Source organism: Falco cherrug, chromosome 6, assembly GCF_023634085.1.
Source record: "Falco cherrug isolate bFalChe1 chromosome 6, bFalChe1.pri, whole genome shotgun sequence".
Classification (NCBI taxonomy): Eukaryota; Metazoa; Chordata; class Aves; order Falconiformes; family Falconidae; genus Falco; species Falco cherrug.
The window spans coordinates 86,343,214-86,358,851 of record NC_073702.1 but is presented as its reverse complement, the minus strand read 5'-3'; the positions used below and the strand labels follow the sequence as shown (position 1 = coordinate 86,358,851).

General features: G+C 41.0%; 1 protein-coding gene across 2 annotated transcripts in view; it reads right to left on the bottom strand.

The window, feature by feature from the left end:
* Positions 1-15,638, bottom strand: part of EFCAB2 (EF-hand calcium binding domain 2) — a 32,245-nt gene that overhangs the window by 730 nt on the left and 15,877 nt on the right. Inside the window, exons 2-6 of one of the 2 annotated variants that reach the window (XM_055714527.1) lie at positions 11,686-11,770; positions 7,196-7,268; positions 2,590-2,669; positions 672-714; positions 505-571 (exon numbers count right to left, since the gene is read on the bottom strand). In XM_055714527.1, coding sequence (XP_055570502.1) covers positions 505-571; positions 672-714; positions 2,590-2,669; positions 7,196-7,268; positions 11,686-11,770 — 348 coding nt within the window. Of the gene's footprint in view, positions 1-504; positions 572-671; positions 715-2,589; positions 2,670-7,195; positions 7,269-8,044; positions 8,177-11,685; positions 11,771-15,638 lie in introns of those variants that run through there. The other variant, XR_008732885.1, reaches the window with a different exon arrangement.

The window sequence follows — 15,638 nt, the reverse complement described above, 5'->3', positions numbered from 1 at the left end:
AGCCGTGCAAGAAAAGCAGGCTCATCAAGGGATACTGAGGATTACATGATATACAACTTAAATCTGCTCTTGGAATCTCTTTGTTTGCATGCAGCACTAGAATTAAGATCAAGATAATGTAGGAACAAATAAGCACTGAAACTACCTGAAACATCTGGAAATCTAAAATACAGTTCTCAGGAGGACAGAAAAAAAGAGTCACATCCTTACAAAGCACAGAGATGTGCACAGAATCATAAAACACCGCACAAGATTGAATTATGACTCTTAATAATAATAATCTCTATCTCATAAAGTCTGCAAGCAAGCAGATAAATGTTCTTTCCCTGCATTATTCACCAGTGAAATGATGTAGTCTGCAGCCAGTCATCACAGCAACGGTATTTTTTGAAGAGAATGTATCTACTCCCGCAAGTTTTGGCATGCAGAATGAGGACCTCAAGCTGCCATGTACACATGTAATGTTTATTTACTTAAATAGTGATATTACAAAAGTCATGTTACCTTCTTCAGTCAAATATTTGACCAGCTTCTCCTTAGTAATATATCCACATTTATTCTCATCCAAAGCCTTTAAAGAAAAAGAATAAAACTTGTGGGTTTAACCATCCTGAATCAAGAATCAGCAACTTCTTTCCAGCAATTCAGTACTTGAATATTCAGTTACAGACCTCAAACGCATGTAGAAGAACATCTTCTGGAATAGGCCGGTAGCTGAAACCATTGAATCAGAAAGTTAAGTCACTGTTTGTCAGGCTGCTGTACTACTCTGAAAAAATAAAATATGAGCACCAAACGAAAGGAAAAACTTATTTTCTATGAGAATTTACCAAGTTTGTCTATCAAACATTTAACTCCACCTTGACTTTTTGGAACTGTCCATATCGTTACCTCTTATGTCTTTTATTGTACTCCTGTTTAATTTTCCTTGTGCTAAAGAGCCAGATGAATGGCTTCTGCATGTCTGAGCTGGCTGAGTGGGTCAGCAGGAATCGGTAATAGCTGAATCATTCCACATAAGACAATGCACTGAAAAGAAGGTGGCCAAAAAAAAACCCAACAAAGTTCTGTCCAGATATGCCAGACAACAGCCAACAGATCACCTAGTGGGACTCTGACAGCCTAATGAGCTGATGATGAGCGAAGGAGGCTGGTAGCTACCAAAGAAAAGGTTTGTCACGAACAATTTCAGAGAGATGGCAGAACCGAGCACGTGTGTGCGTGCATGTGTGCCTGACTTCAGAGCTGAAAAGGAAGCCCTGTGCAGCAATGGAAACCTTCCATATCCCAGCAGACTCTCACCAACCCCCGAAAATACTAAAGAGAAGACACTGAAGGCAAGGAGATTCTAACTGCTTGATTGTTTCGTCCAGACCCGCCTCGCTCTTTTATTATCTAAAAATCAAATGTGCTAAGAAGAGGCCTTGTTTTTATGATCTAAATCTCATGTGCCCTTGGACAAGTGAACTATGGACATAGTGCCCAAAAGATAAAGTGGGTCTTGACAAGCCTGCAGTAGCCTGGGGAAAGTGTGTGAGGTTTTTATTTGTGTGTGTGTGTGTGTTTGTGTGGAGGGGGTGTGGAGGAGGAGCAGAGAGCCCAGAGCAGCCAGGGATCATTTTGTGATCATCAGTGTGGAGCCAGAAATGTGCCAAGAAGGCCAGAGAAGGTGAAGGCGCAGGAACCTGAGAATGCAGCACACTTGCACCAGCACAGCAGAACCCCAACACTGATGGCTGGTTCGTGTCCAGGCAGGGGCATGAAGGCTCTCAAACACAGCCCCATGTTGGACCCCGCGGCCTCTGGGCACTGCCAGACAGTTTTGGGAAATCCTATAGCTATTTCATGTACCGAACACCTTCCCACCCTCTGTGCACAAAACAACTTCTCAGTATTGGACAAGACTGAGCCTCCCAAAACCCTTGGCTACCATCTTTAAAACAAAAGACAAATTCCTTATAATTAATCTTGCTTTTAGTGCAAAATACCAAAATAGCACAGGTTGCTGTGTACATGCAAACATTTCTATGTACCTTTTAATATGAACAGCAAAAATAAACAGTGTTTTTGTTCTAGGCTTCTATTAGATCAGGAGGCATTTAGGGTGCTAGTTGTATACATTCAACTGTACCTGGCAGCCACTTTGAGACATGAATATGAAGCTGATTTGTACAACTTATTAAAAACACACTGTAACAGACTGTGGTTCTCAGTAACTGTAACTCATATGTTCAGAGAAAGTAATGGTTATGACCTTAATTTGCATATAAAATATTTTAGAGACGCACAGAACATGTTGAAAAGCAAGTTAATTCTGATTCATATTAAAAATAAAAAAGCTACACATTATCATAATTCATGATTATAAGCTAGTATTATTTATATCATCTGTACAACATAATTCTGTGTAGGTGATGTAATTTCGAAACAAAATCTATCAAACTAATGTAATCTGAGTTTAAATAAAAAAAAAAAAAACAACCCTGTACTCCTTCCAGTTACATAAAATGACTGTAGATGTATTTATTCTGAATCCACCCTGTCAATCTGGAATAAACTACAGACGCAGAAAAATCCACTTTCCATTACCTTCTGTCGAGTACTACTTTTGTCATCACTGGAAGAAATTTTTCCAGATGAATGTATCCAGTTGGTTCTTCTTCTTCTACCTAAAAATAAAACTTAAGTATGGCAGGTTATATGACCCATTAGCAAACTAATATAAAAACCAGAAAACTGGGGTGGTTCCTGCGTTAAAATTACGGAGTTAGACTTTGAATATTTCTATCAGGCTTTTAGTATCACATGGCACCATAACATCTGTGTGAAATGATTGTGATTGAATAGGAAGAAAATCAAGGAAGAAATAATATCCCAGGCAAAATACAGACCTGCTATTATAGACACTTTCAACAAGCCAATGTTGCCCTCTTGTGCCTGGAAACCATTCACGCAAGGGAACGGGATGCCTGGTAACTGATCTTATCTCCCACAGCCACTCAGCAGAGGTTTAAACATTCAGACTGCGTTCATACTAGTGAAGTCTAGCAGGACCTGGCACATTCCCAGGCAGCGTGGTGTGACCACCCGTAACAGCAAACCATTAGCACGTTCCCTGACATGATTTTGGCCTGTGTCACCTAACACTGCCCCCAGCAGTCACCAGGCCTGGCTAGGACCTTGGGGACTCTTCCCCAGCAGGCTGCTTTGGGCAGCCACTCTACATAAAACATTCGCCAGGGTAGACATGAGCTGCTGTGTGCCAGCTGGCTTCGACACCCAGGGATGTTTCTGGGCATATTTAATGTGCTAGTTTGGACATAGCCCCAGCCTAGTACACCTCAAGGATGGAATTCATTGCCTCCACATGTTTCATAGCCAGAGAGAATTGTCAGGGGAAAGACCAGCGAGGCAGGCAGACTGAGTCAGGGCAGTCTGAAACAGTCACAGGACAGCTCATAAAATGCTACACAAAGAAAAGCTTCCCTTTGCCTCCCAAATAAACTAACACGATTAGTCCCAAAACATCGGGGACTTCTAGCAGCATTCCCACTGCATTCCTGTACTTCCACAAGAGATGAGCAACATGGTAAAAACTGCTGCCTATCATCAGGGTGCGTTCCCCTGTGAAAATTTCAAGTTTTACTCCCAAGGAGCCCTCTTGATGGAGCTAGCCTGTGCCTGTCTGCATTGAAACTGGATGCGTGCCTTGTGGTCTCATGTGGCAGCAGTGACACCTTGCTAGGCTCTCCAAGACACAGCTCAGACTGAAAGAACAATCAGGCACCGATTTGAAACCTCCTAACTGAGCCAGGAAAAAACGAAGTAAGAAATCCTCCTGGGAGCTGGGTCAGAGCTGGGGTGAGGCCTGATACATCCAGTTGCTTAACCGGAGAGCTGCTGCCTGCTCTTTTCCAGTACTCTTGAAGGGGTTTGGTTGCTAGAAGAAGGAAGAAGCCACCACCTCCTGCGGCTTCAGAGTGGAAATTGGCTTGAAAAGGCACTTTTCCCCTTCTGTTTGGTGAACCTAGCAGAAGGGATATTTAGCAAGGAAATGAAGCCGTTGCATGCTTCACGCTAAATCAAATAGTACCTTTTACCATTATGGAATCATTTGGTTTACTGCTTGATTGATTGAAAAGGCATAACAAAATACCTGGCAAAACTGAACTTTTTTCCAGTGACATTAACAGCCAATACACTGAACTATTCCATGCATCGCAAATATTGAGATGTGTAAGTACACAGGACGTTTTAGGGAACATCTGTGCTTCAACTAGTTTTAGGTCAGAAGTCCATGGAGACAGAAAAAGAAATATGGCAGCTATTTATCTGAAGGAGAGAGATGTGTCTTATATTAAGCAGAACAACCAAAATCAAGGACCCAGAACACCCATGAAGGTCGCAAGTTATATAAACAATGTTTAAGAGCACAAAACCATTAGATCTGCTCATCCAAACAGTTGAAGGCCATCCCACCTTTCACACCAGAAGAACTCATCAGCAAGGACCACTTCAGAGCTCAACATAACAAATACCTATGAAAGTATCAGCCCTCACTGACAAATCTCACCCAGATTTGCCTCTTTCTGTTGGTGTGCTGTTTGTATTTCGCCTTCAGAAAGCAGTCTGCAGAAGAAATGTGTCCTTCCTGACAACGGACCTAGCCCTGGGAGGTGATGAGCAACTTCAGCTTCCTCTGAGCTGGAAAGAACAGCTTCCATTTCAGTGGCTCTACAGGCCCAGCAATATCTTGAACTGTTAAAATTAGTCCTATTTCTAACATTGGATAGATATGTGAATTATTTGAAGATATTAACCTTGCCTAAATCAGTAAGTATTTGGATTTGCAGGTGTACGTATCCTCTTACCCTTCCTCATGCTTACTCCTGTTCAACACCTCATTTCCTATCGATGTTTTCCTTATTCTGTAATTTCCCCTCTTTTCACAGTGACTGTGACAATAACAGTATTTGCTTGTTCAGACTCCCTGAGTTTTGCTCAGTTTCTTTCCTTTGGGTAGATCCACAGCTCACATAACCACTGTGTTGTAGCACCCGTTATGTTTCGTATCTCTGCTCTCACAGCCATACTATTATTGCCCACGTAACATTTGGGGACTTGAGTCACAGAGAAATAAAACCATTGTCCAGAGTTATCCGGGAGATCTGTGGCAGAGCAGTGCACCGAACCTGGGATTTCAAACTGTAAGCGTTGTAGTAACCCTCAGATTAGTTTTCACCTTCTCTAGGCTTATCATTTAATCTTAATTTTTTAAGTAGGCCTAAAGATATGATAGTAAGTACAGCATTTAGCATAAGGCAATATAGGAAACAATATCTGATAATTTTTAGAGACAAAATAATCATATGAATGCTGATTTGGCAATACAAATAATTTGAGGGCAACATATGCTAGTTTAGCTACAATAAGCCTAATAGCAAGATGGGATGACTGAGAGACACAAGTATGAGAAACAGAAATTAATCACAGCTTACAAAGGGCAAAAATACTAAAGAAATAGCTTGGCTACAAACCGGCCAACAGAGACAATTTTTACTTTATCTAGATTAAGATAAAATGGTATTACCATAGTCACTGATAATAGTATCTTACATAAATTAAGATACATTTAGTACTTTAATTTAATACCCTTATAATTAACAATTGCATGCATGTTATACTGTCGTATCTCAAGAATCTTCTGCCTCACAGCTGCATTGCATTGTACTTTGTTATGTATGCTGAAAATGGGGGGGCGGGGGGAATAGAAACTCCGATCTCTTTGGGTGGGGGAGGCAGGCTGTGAACTCTCCTGGTTCCCCTGCACTGGGGCGAGGGGATGATCAAAGCATCCCCTTTCTTTTCTCAATTCTATATCTTGAGTCAATTGCACTGTCCATTTGCTGCAAACAAAAATCTCTGTGGGCCAGGATAAATATCATCTGTATTAAGCACCTTAAATTCTCTTTCCATTTTGTCTTGTTTGTCAGTAGGAGCTGGGACAATCTGGTACTGAGAGTACAGAACCAGAGCAGACAGATTGCAGTATCGTGTTAAAAGATCTCTCTCCTCTGACGGTTCTTTGAACTTCCTCAGCTGAAGCAGCTGCGTCATTTTCACAAGACAGCACAAGATTTCTCACACTAAATTTTGATCTACAAGAGACCAGACAAGCCTATTGAGTAGAGACTACTACTGCAACCATCCAGATTTTTGTTGGGGACAAGGAGAAAAGACTAAGCGAGATCAATTCCCAGTATCCTGACCTATACATGAAAAAGAAAAATCCTTCCTCCACCTCTCAGCCCCAGTATCTTCCATTCCTTAAGGCAGCATATCAGTTTGCAAAAAGAATGCAAAGTCTTTTTCCTACTTCTTTGCCCAATTTGTTAACCATACCCTGCCAAGGCACCAACACCCCATCCTTTCTATTACAAGCATGAGGTAAGGAGACAAAGACAGCGCAGGAAAAAATGGTGGAGAAATGTAAGCCAAGTTCCTTACCCCTGTATATAACCAGGAGAATAACTCTTGCAAGTTTTATGTCTGAATTCTGACTTACAGGCTTACATAATCAAGTAAAAAAAGATTACTGGCCTATAACTGAGAAATTTCAAGGCTGGAAGAAACCTCAAGACTGGGAGAAACATCATGAAGGACAGAGAGAGGTCTGGCTATATGATAGCAATAACAGGGGAAAAGAAATAGCAGGTCTTTTCCTCTGTGTATTTTTGGAATTTGATGTACAATTTTAACACCTGCTCAAGAACTGATTTTTATTATTTAATCATCCAGTGTGTGTCCATGGCACGTCCAGAAAAGTGAGATGGTTAGTGTTTGAATATCCTAATCCAACTGAGGTTTAGGACATTCTTTTCAATTAGCTAAAGCCAATTTTTCCTCCATTTTCTATAAATGCCCCTCCACCTTGGCACAGTGTCACAGTGACCTCCTCTGGTAAAAGAGAGTCAAAGGCTCCTCATTTTAACCCATCCGCGTCGTGACCTCATCAGCCTAAAGGCTTGCTTCAGGGCAACCTGAGAGACTGCCTGCCTGCCTGAATCACTTCCATGCCACTTCCAGCCTCTGGGAGAAGAGTTTAGGTTTCCCACACAGCGAGGCAGAAAGGCCAAACTTGTGCAAGCTTAAGATTGAAAAAAAAAACCAAAAACCAAAAGATCTACACATTTACCGTTGCAAGCAGTTCATGTAGCTCTGCCTCAGTTGGGAAGCAACCCAGTGACCTGACAATTGAACCAATCTCTCTGAAAGAAAGAAAGAAAGAAAGAAAGAAAGAACATCTTTGTCAGTAAACCTGCAATACAAAAATGTCTGTGGAGGATCCAGATACCGATTCAGAGCTTGTGTATAGGAGTGTGCATGTGCAAGCACACAAGCAGGCTTAAGCACATAGATGTGGACTTCTAAGACGATGTCTCAGTAAGCAATGTCTGTTTTTACAGACATTAAATATTCTGGAGCTGTTTGGAAGAGCATAATTGTTCTTGTGACTTCCCAAAAAACCCTCTTCTATACCATTGTGTTGCAGTGCACTGCGTGCGGGTTACTTTTCAACTGCTGTCCTCTAACGGTTAAGCTTAAAGTCTACAAGTATATAGATAATAAAACACTTGGAAATCTGCTGAGATAAAAGGTAACAAATAAAACATATGTTTACATTAAATGCTATAAAGATACAAATTCTAACTGCAGTAAAGAACAATTACAAAAGGTCAGGAAGGAGGCAGCCCCGTTATGCCCCTGCTGTGCTCTGAAAGAGTCCAACAGACCAATACAGTGGCTTTTCATCACCCTGTTTATGCTGCAAATTATATTCATAGCTTGCATTTACCTCTGAGCCTGGCCCAGTTGTTCTGAGACTCTAAATAGAATTCGGACCAAACTGGCAATGCCTCAAAAAAGTTTAAGATTAACAACATCACAAACTAGAAATAAAAGTACTGTAAAGATGTAAAAAAGAGTACCAATGAGACTTACGGTATGATTGCAAACAAAATAACAGAAGCATCAGTAATTGCTTGTGATTTTCAGTCCAATTCTATAACACAGAAATGCAAGCACATTTGACTTAAGTATCCACAGTGCTGGTGGTTCCCATGATTCAAACCCCTGTGGTTTCTTCATCAGTACACTTGGCAGAAAAATAGATTGCCTAATAAAAATGGTAGATACAAGAAGCAATGACCTTTGTAAAATCATCTTGAAACATCAAGGCCCCAAATGTGGCACACCAAGCACATGTAAAATTATACAGGCCAGTTCTTGGCCTCTTCAGACAGGTCCCGAAGAGCTCCCACTCGGATTGAAAACATGTGAGAAGCACTACAATAGGCAAAAGAGAGGAAAAGGCTGGCAGCACAAAAATAGTTACAAAACAAACCCCAATCCCATACGGTTGTTATGAAACAAAGCCATCTACTCAAATGACTCGGTAAAACCTTGCCCCTGTGGACGTCAGTGGAAGTTTGGCCACTGGCCTCGATGAGGTCAGACATTCAGTCATAATCCTTGTCCGTGCATCCTATTTCTAGCACAGATATGCTGCACTTGATGCTTTCACTCCTGCGCTCCCTCATCTTTCCCTGCTACAAGATAGTTGTAAACATTCTCTGCCTCCCCCAGAGAAACACCCAGCACAAATCCTGCCTCCTTGCTGTCCCACACCATCGCTGCTCTGACAGGCTGCCAGTGACGGGAAGGCTGCCATCGCCCTCCTGCCTCACCTCACACTCAGCAAAACTGCGATGTGACTAAGGTAAGCCAGGCCCTAGAAGAGTTTGCAAAATCTGGCATTGCTGGCTGCTGCTCCTGGCAGCGTGGGAATGCTGCTGGAAGTGTCTGTGGTGAAAAAAGCCATGTCGCATTTGGTAATAGCATGGAGTTTAAAAGACTGGGATAGGAAATTGTACTTTCCTCCCAGCCACTTCCTCTCACTTTGTTCAGCAGCTGCAGTTTCTGCTGTGCAGTTTCTAGCACACAAAAATGATGGTTAAAATGAGTTTATGTTCATACAAGTTTTGTAACACAGATGCAACAAAATTTTGGGTCATGGTTTTCACCCTGCATATAACACTCATGATGACAAGATTTGGAAAACCATGAAAGCTCTTGACTCAGGGTGTGTTGTAAACAGCATGAAAAAATGCCGTCTTCCTCACACCCGATTTCTTACTACCCTGTATTTGCATTAGGAGTCCTGCAACACCGACGTTGGCCTGTCAAGCCAGAGTAATCTTCCCTGTTCTTCAGAGGTATCTGATATTTCAGGCAATAATATGCACACATCTACAATTCTGGTTAAGAATTGTGCTGTACTGCCACCTTCTGATACAAGATAATCAGCCATTAATAATCCCGTTATTGTGATACAGCCCTGCACTATGAACCTAGGAATAATTAGACAATAAATTGTTGTTCACTGTCAGTAACTGTACTACGATAAAAATTAATGTGAAATTGTGCATTTAGTATGTCAAATAGACTTTTGAATGTCCCCTCTCACATGTTATGACTTACTGTCTGAATGAATACATATTTTTCTAAAAAGTCCGTTTGTATCATTTAATTGTTGTAGCAGTTTCTCAACTCTATATCCATCATATTACAGAGTGGGGATTGTCGCAAATTCTACAGCTATTTAGCCAGAACTGCAGATGTAAATGACAAATAAGCAACGAGTATGTCATGGTGCAGCGAGGGCTAGGGGCTCCCCAGGGCTGGGGGGGGTGGCAGTGGCAGGGGGTCCCCATGGCAGGGTGGCAGAGCAAAGCTGGGCAGCCAGGGCCTGTCCCACCACCCAGCCAGGAGCAGGGCACTGGGGGCACTGGGGCAGCCCCAGACCCGCGGCACCAGGAACCTTCCTGGGGATGGGCCAAGAGATTTAAGCAAGCATTCTTCCCAAAGAGCCCTGCGGGTGACAGAACACAATCGTACCAAGTGTGGAGATGTACCCTGAAATTCTCCCTATCTAGTATAACCAAAAAATCATTTCACTTCTATGAAGTACCCATAATTTCTTCAATTTAGAGGCATTAGTAAGCATGCATTGCTAAAACCATCAGCTAAATATTCTGCACCTCTCTTGCCTCTGATTTATAATGCAGAAAAGTTGTTTGGAACATTTAGTTTTCAAATTTGGCCTTGTGAGGAATGTCTAATGACAAAAATTTCACCAGTTCTTGTACTGCTTTGTAGTGTATATACTCAGTAATTGATCTGTAATTAAAAGCTCTGGTCATACTCTTGTGAAAATAGCAACTGGAAATATGAAAAATTACTTCACTAAACTTTAATGATAACAGTTTATAACAACTTCAAAACCTGCTCAGTGAGACATAAAGATGTGGGGTTTGTATTTTACAACAAAATCCATATTGTTACATGTATGGATGTTTGTGTTTAAATGAAGTTAAAGTAGCACCGTCAAATATTTGAACTTTAAAAATACCAGAATTAAGATTACCTAGGAAATTTTAAATTTTACTTCATTTAGCTCTGTATCTAATAGCCAGTTATGCCCTGATCAGTCTAAAAGCCCAAGTTTTTATCTTCTGCTGATCTTTTTCTTACTCCCTCATACAAGTATTTTGTTTGTATTTCCATAACATTTGCATGCTAAAGGTATAGTGCATCCAGTTCTCTCTCCTGACTCCTATGTGTGCATCCCATTCCCCCAGGTCTGGTCTTCCCATTTCAAAAAGGAGAAAGCTGAACAAGAAGGAGCACAAAAAAGAATGGCCAGAGCAATGGAACAGAATCTTCTAAGAGATTAAACACATCCAGACTCTTCAGCCTTGAACTACTGTGATGAGGGATGGATGTGACAGTTATGAAATCATTAATGGTGTCAAGAAGATTAATAGACAACAATTGTTCACTATTTATCATAAGACCCAAAAAACCCAAAACACCAAGCACCACCCAAATCATAATGTGGCAGACGTACAAAAAAAAACCCCAAGAAGAAATACTGTGTATTTGCTCAATTCCTTATATTCCTCCCCCAAGTAACTACTAGTAACTCGGATGAGGGTACTGAGCTCAAATGGACTTTTGGTGCAAGCAAGTATGACCAATAATAATAATTATTATTATTATTATTGTTGTTGTTGTTGTTATTATTATTGTTGTTGTTGTTGTTATTATTATTATTAAATCAAATTTTATGCAAGTTTCTTCCAAGTCTCCTAAAAACACCTTCCTGTCAGACCAACATCCACCTCCCGTATTACCCCAGAGGAAGAAGGACGTGCAGGATGCATTGCAGTTGGAGACACCTACTGAGAGCAAGTAACCCTGACACACACTGGCAGGGACACCCCTTGATGTGCTGGCACTATACTGAAAGCGAGGGGATCCATTCGGGATCCAGGACCTGTAGGGCCAAATGAGCTATCAGAGCAGAGATTTGTACCCTTAGACTCCTTGTCTAGCTGCAGTTTCCTTTTGCCTCTTCACTCCACTAGTCCCAGCATCCCTCTCTCAAGCCAGTTTCAGTCTTCAACCACTGAACAATGCAAAATGTCTATTAAACAAGCAAAGATATACTTGTCTAATCAGGGCAATTCAATTACATTTTCTGGCAAAGCAGATGCAGGTTTGAGGAGTTATTTATCTCTATACCAGATCCCGTAATATTTCTATGTGAAGATATTTACAAACCTGACATCCACAGTTTGATTGCATTCATGGTCAAACACCTCAAAAGCTTCTATAATCTTTTTCTCAATTTCAGCTACTGCGTCATCTGCAAAAAGAAACATAAGAAAGGAAAGATTCACTGAACTGTTGCAACTGATTTATTTCCAATTTGAGCATTGCAACAGCAGAAGCACCAAAACTGATAAAGGGGCAAACAGGAAAGGTACTGAGAAAAAAAAAACCCAAAACATTCTAAATGCAAAATCAGTCATTTATATTAGTAATACGGCCTTGCTATGGCTCTGCAGCCACATCAGGTCTGGTGGTAATGGTACATCTGAGCTGCATGATCACCTAGCTGTGCAGTGTGGACCTTGCCCACAGTGTGCCACAGCTCCTTCTGCACCACAAGCCTGAGCCCTTCCTGGACACCACGGTGGCAGGAGGAAGGCAAGTGTGGGCCCTGAGATGGGGCTGAGTCACTTCATCCAGGTTCCTGCATCCAAGGAAACCTAAGTGCTTGCATGTCTGCTAAGTTAGCCGTAACATATGAAAAGCTGAGAACCAGGAATTAAGAGATGGCTAAGGTATGTGCACAGTGAGTATGTCTCAGGGTAAATAATCTGTTGTAACGGTTTGGAAATGAAGATGATCTCAGCAAAGAGGAAGGAGTAATTTGTTGCATTTGCTTTTTATGTCTCGATATCGAAGAATGGGGAAAGAACCATCACAAGTTATCACAGTTATATCTCATCTAAAGCCAGAAATTGCATTCTTGGGGTAAGGGAAGTACCAGGAAATACATTCTGAAGAGAAAAATGTAAAGAGAGGAAGGGCTCCATCTCAGAAAAACCTCCCTGGCAAGGAAGCCAAGGTAAGTAAGAGTGAACTGGTTAGAGCATTTAATAATGTTTGACTCCAAAAGACATAATACAGGAAACAAAGTGGTATGGCGTTGACCTTTTGGTTCCCATGGCTAAATACAGCCCCAACTCTGGCTGGCAAGCTGGCTCATGGGAGGCAGCATTTTGTGAGCCAGCCCCACAGGCTCCACAGAGACACCACAGGGAAAATCGGAGCAACAGCCAGAACATTAGATTGGAATCAGGTACATTTGTTTTCTCATTTTCACACTTCTCTTCTGTATTTTCCACATACTAATTAAAACATAGCTCTCCTCTATTAGACAATTTCTTTTCTTCTTTACGCTCACCTGGTGTTAAGCGTTGTTGAGCAGCTCTGACCAACACTAAACCACTGGACCTTGTTTCCACACACATAACAAATTCACACCTGGTTTTCTATAATCCAAATAGTTTGGGAATCCCTGGAGCTGCAGCGTGAAACCATTTTTTTCATTTGCTCTCTCACCCTCACAACAGAAACGTCTGTTTTCTGGCAGAGGGTCTCAGAACTGAACATAGCTAAACGATACTTTGGCTTTGTGATCTCCCTGTCTGTACCTCAACCCACGAGCTTTTTCACTGTATTTTGTCCCCCTGTGCTGCTGAGGAGGGCAGAAAGTGGCTGGGTGGGTGCCTGGCAGCTGGCTGAGGTCAATCCCCCACACCCTGTAAGCACTCCAATAAAGTAGTGGATTGACTCAGATATAAGGAAACTCTTCTCCATACAGCAGAGAGGTGCATCCCCTTATAAAGGTACAGGTGCCTGCTGCTGTGTTTGGTACTGAACTCCCCAGAGGCAGAGGATACATAAAGAGAAGTAAGAATATATTCTGTATTCCTCTCTCTGACTTTCCTCCACTGATGGAAGCATGGGCAGGTACATGTACGATGGATTGGAGGCTGAAGAAGGAAGGCTGGGGAAGAAGAGCCTTGTTCAGTCCCCAGATACAGGACAAGCTGGATTCTTTTCATAGCTTGACAACAATGCCTACCTTTTATGTGCCTAAGCAGTAAAATACACGTTTAATTCCTTCCCAAAAAAACACAGTTAAATTCAAGTAGCCTTGCAGAAGAGCCCTTAAAGACTCAAACTACTAAATTTGATGGGAGGTTTTTTTTGGCGATTTCAAAGAGTCCTTGATTCAGTCTCCAATGTAGACTGTTGGAGTTTAGTTCTTAAGATCAGGTACTTCAAAAGTACATTATAACTTGCAATAGAGAAATGCTGAAGAAATATTTATAGCTGTATATTCTTGGACTGATGAGTGAGCCTTCTGTAGAAATAAAAATTATCCAGGGGTAGGCAGGTAGAGATTTCCAGTACTGGAACTCTGTAGTCATCCAGCCTTTTCATGCTTTGACTTCCGTGAAAACAGTATACATTAATCTTACCTGTTTCAAGAGGCTCGTAAAAGAAAGGTCCTGAAATGAAATGAACTTGATGATTTAATCTAGGTACCAGATAATCTATATTTCTTCCAAGAGCTGAGAGGAAGTTGTGATGAAGAGCCATATCCATGGAAGAAAACATAATATACTGTAGTCCTCTCAAAGACTCTCTGTGACATGAGTGAACACCTAGTAAGTTATTGCCTAAATCTCTCGTCCTCCCTCCAGGAATGAAAGCCAAAGATGTTCAACAAAGTTCAGGATGGCAACACTCGTTATCTGAAGACTTCTATGATTCATTCTAAACCTCTGTTTGGCAGAGAGAAAAAGATGGACCCCAGCTCTAAGATAAGTAATGGATAAAGGTTTAAAATTATACCTTCAAGAAAGGCCTCAAGAGATCAGACATGCAGTTAACTCAGCAGATGTGATGCTCTAATGTACTGAAATCTTTCTATACAAGGAGACTGTGCTCCATGGTCAGATCAATGAAAGTTTCATGTTGCCCTGTGGAGCAATTTTTTAGCAGCTTTCAGGACAGAAATACCTTTCATTGAATAAAAGATTTCACTCACTTATTCCACTAACTAGAAAAACAATACATAATATCAAAGATAAAATTATCTGATTACTTCTAATGGCTTCAATAAATAAATATCAAAACATACCATGCCAAAAAAGATTTCAATACCTACCGCTACTTATTCCCTCAAATGCATCCTGTAGGGATGATATATTTCCATTTTGATGCTACTAAAATGCTTCAGATACTTGTCGTTTTTTCCTCATTTTCTTGTTCTCATTTATTTTCTACCACATAAGCAATAAGGAGATAAAATGTCTTAAAATCCATTTCTCAGACATATTAACTGAAAAATGTATTCACTATCAGTTTTCTTTCCTGTACTATCCTTTGCTATTTCCCCAGTTTGTCTAAATGAACTAGATAAAACTCTAGATGCTGCCGGTTAAGTAAGACTGGCAGGGAGCTGGGACTCTCAAATTAATTCTGGTGGTTCTTGCAGACTGAATTATTCCTCTTCAGCTTGTCCAGACTGTTCCCTAGCACTCTGAGGTCCATTTGAAGCCAGCCCTTAAAGCAGCACTCCTGCCTCAGTTGTGACATTTCTTCTTCAAAGACCACAGCTTCAGTCTTTGTAGGGAACAGAAGCAATTAAATAGATGTGGCTCTGCCAGACTCTTGAGTAATGAGCATTTTACAAAGTGAATTCTAGTTGATACAATTTGCTAGATTCTACCATTTGTTTAATTGTATGAGCTTGCTTTCTTTTCTTCCTCGGGGCCAGCTGCTCTGATGGTTCAAAAAGCCAACCTTTGCTTTCACTGAAGAGAAATTATGTGCAGAAAAAAGAAGTATCAAAAGAACAGGTAGGCCAACATTAACCAACCACCTCAAATGCTGGGGAGCAGCTTCATCTGCTGCTCACAAGAAAAGATTTAGCCCCAATGCCGCCTGATGAACCTATTTACACTGTGCAACACTCCGAAACTCTTTCTGTGCTACGTATAGAGTAAAATTAAGGGCTGATTTGTAAAAGCACCAGTGGACTTGGTTTTATTATTTAGTGTTACTGCTCAAGACACCTGAAACATTAATCTTTATAAACATTAATCTAGGTATATTTTAATAAATATAGCCAATTTTATATTTAAACTCCT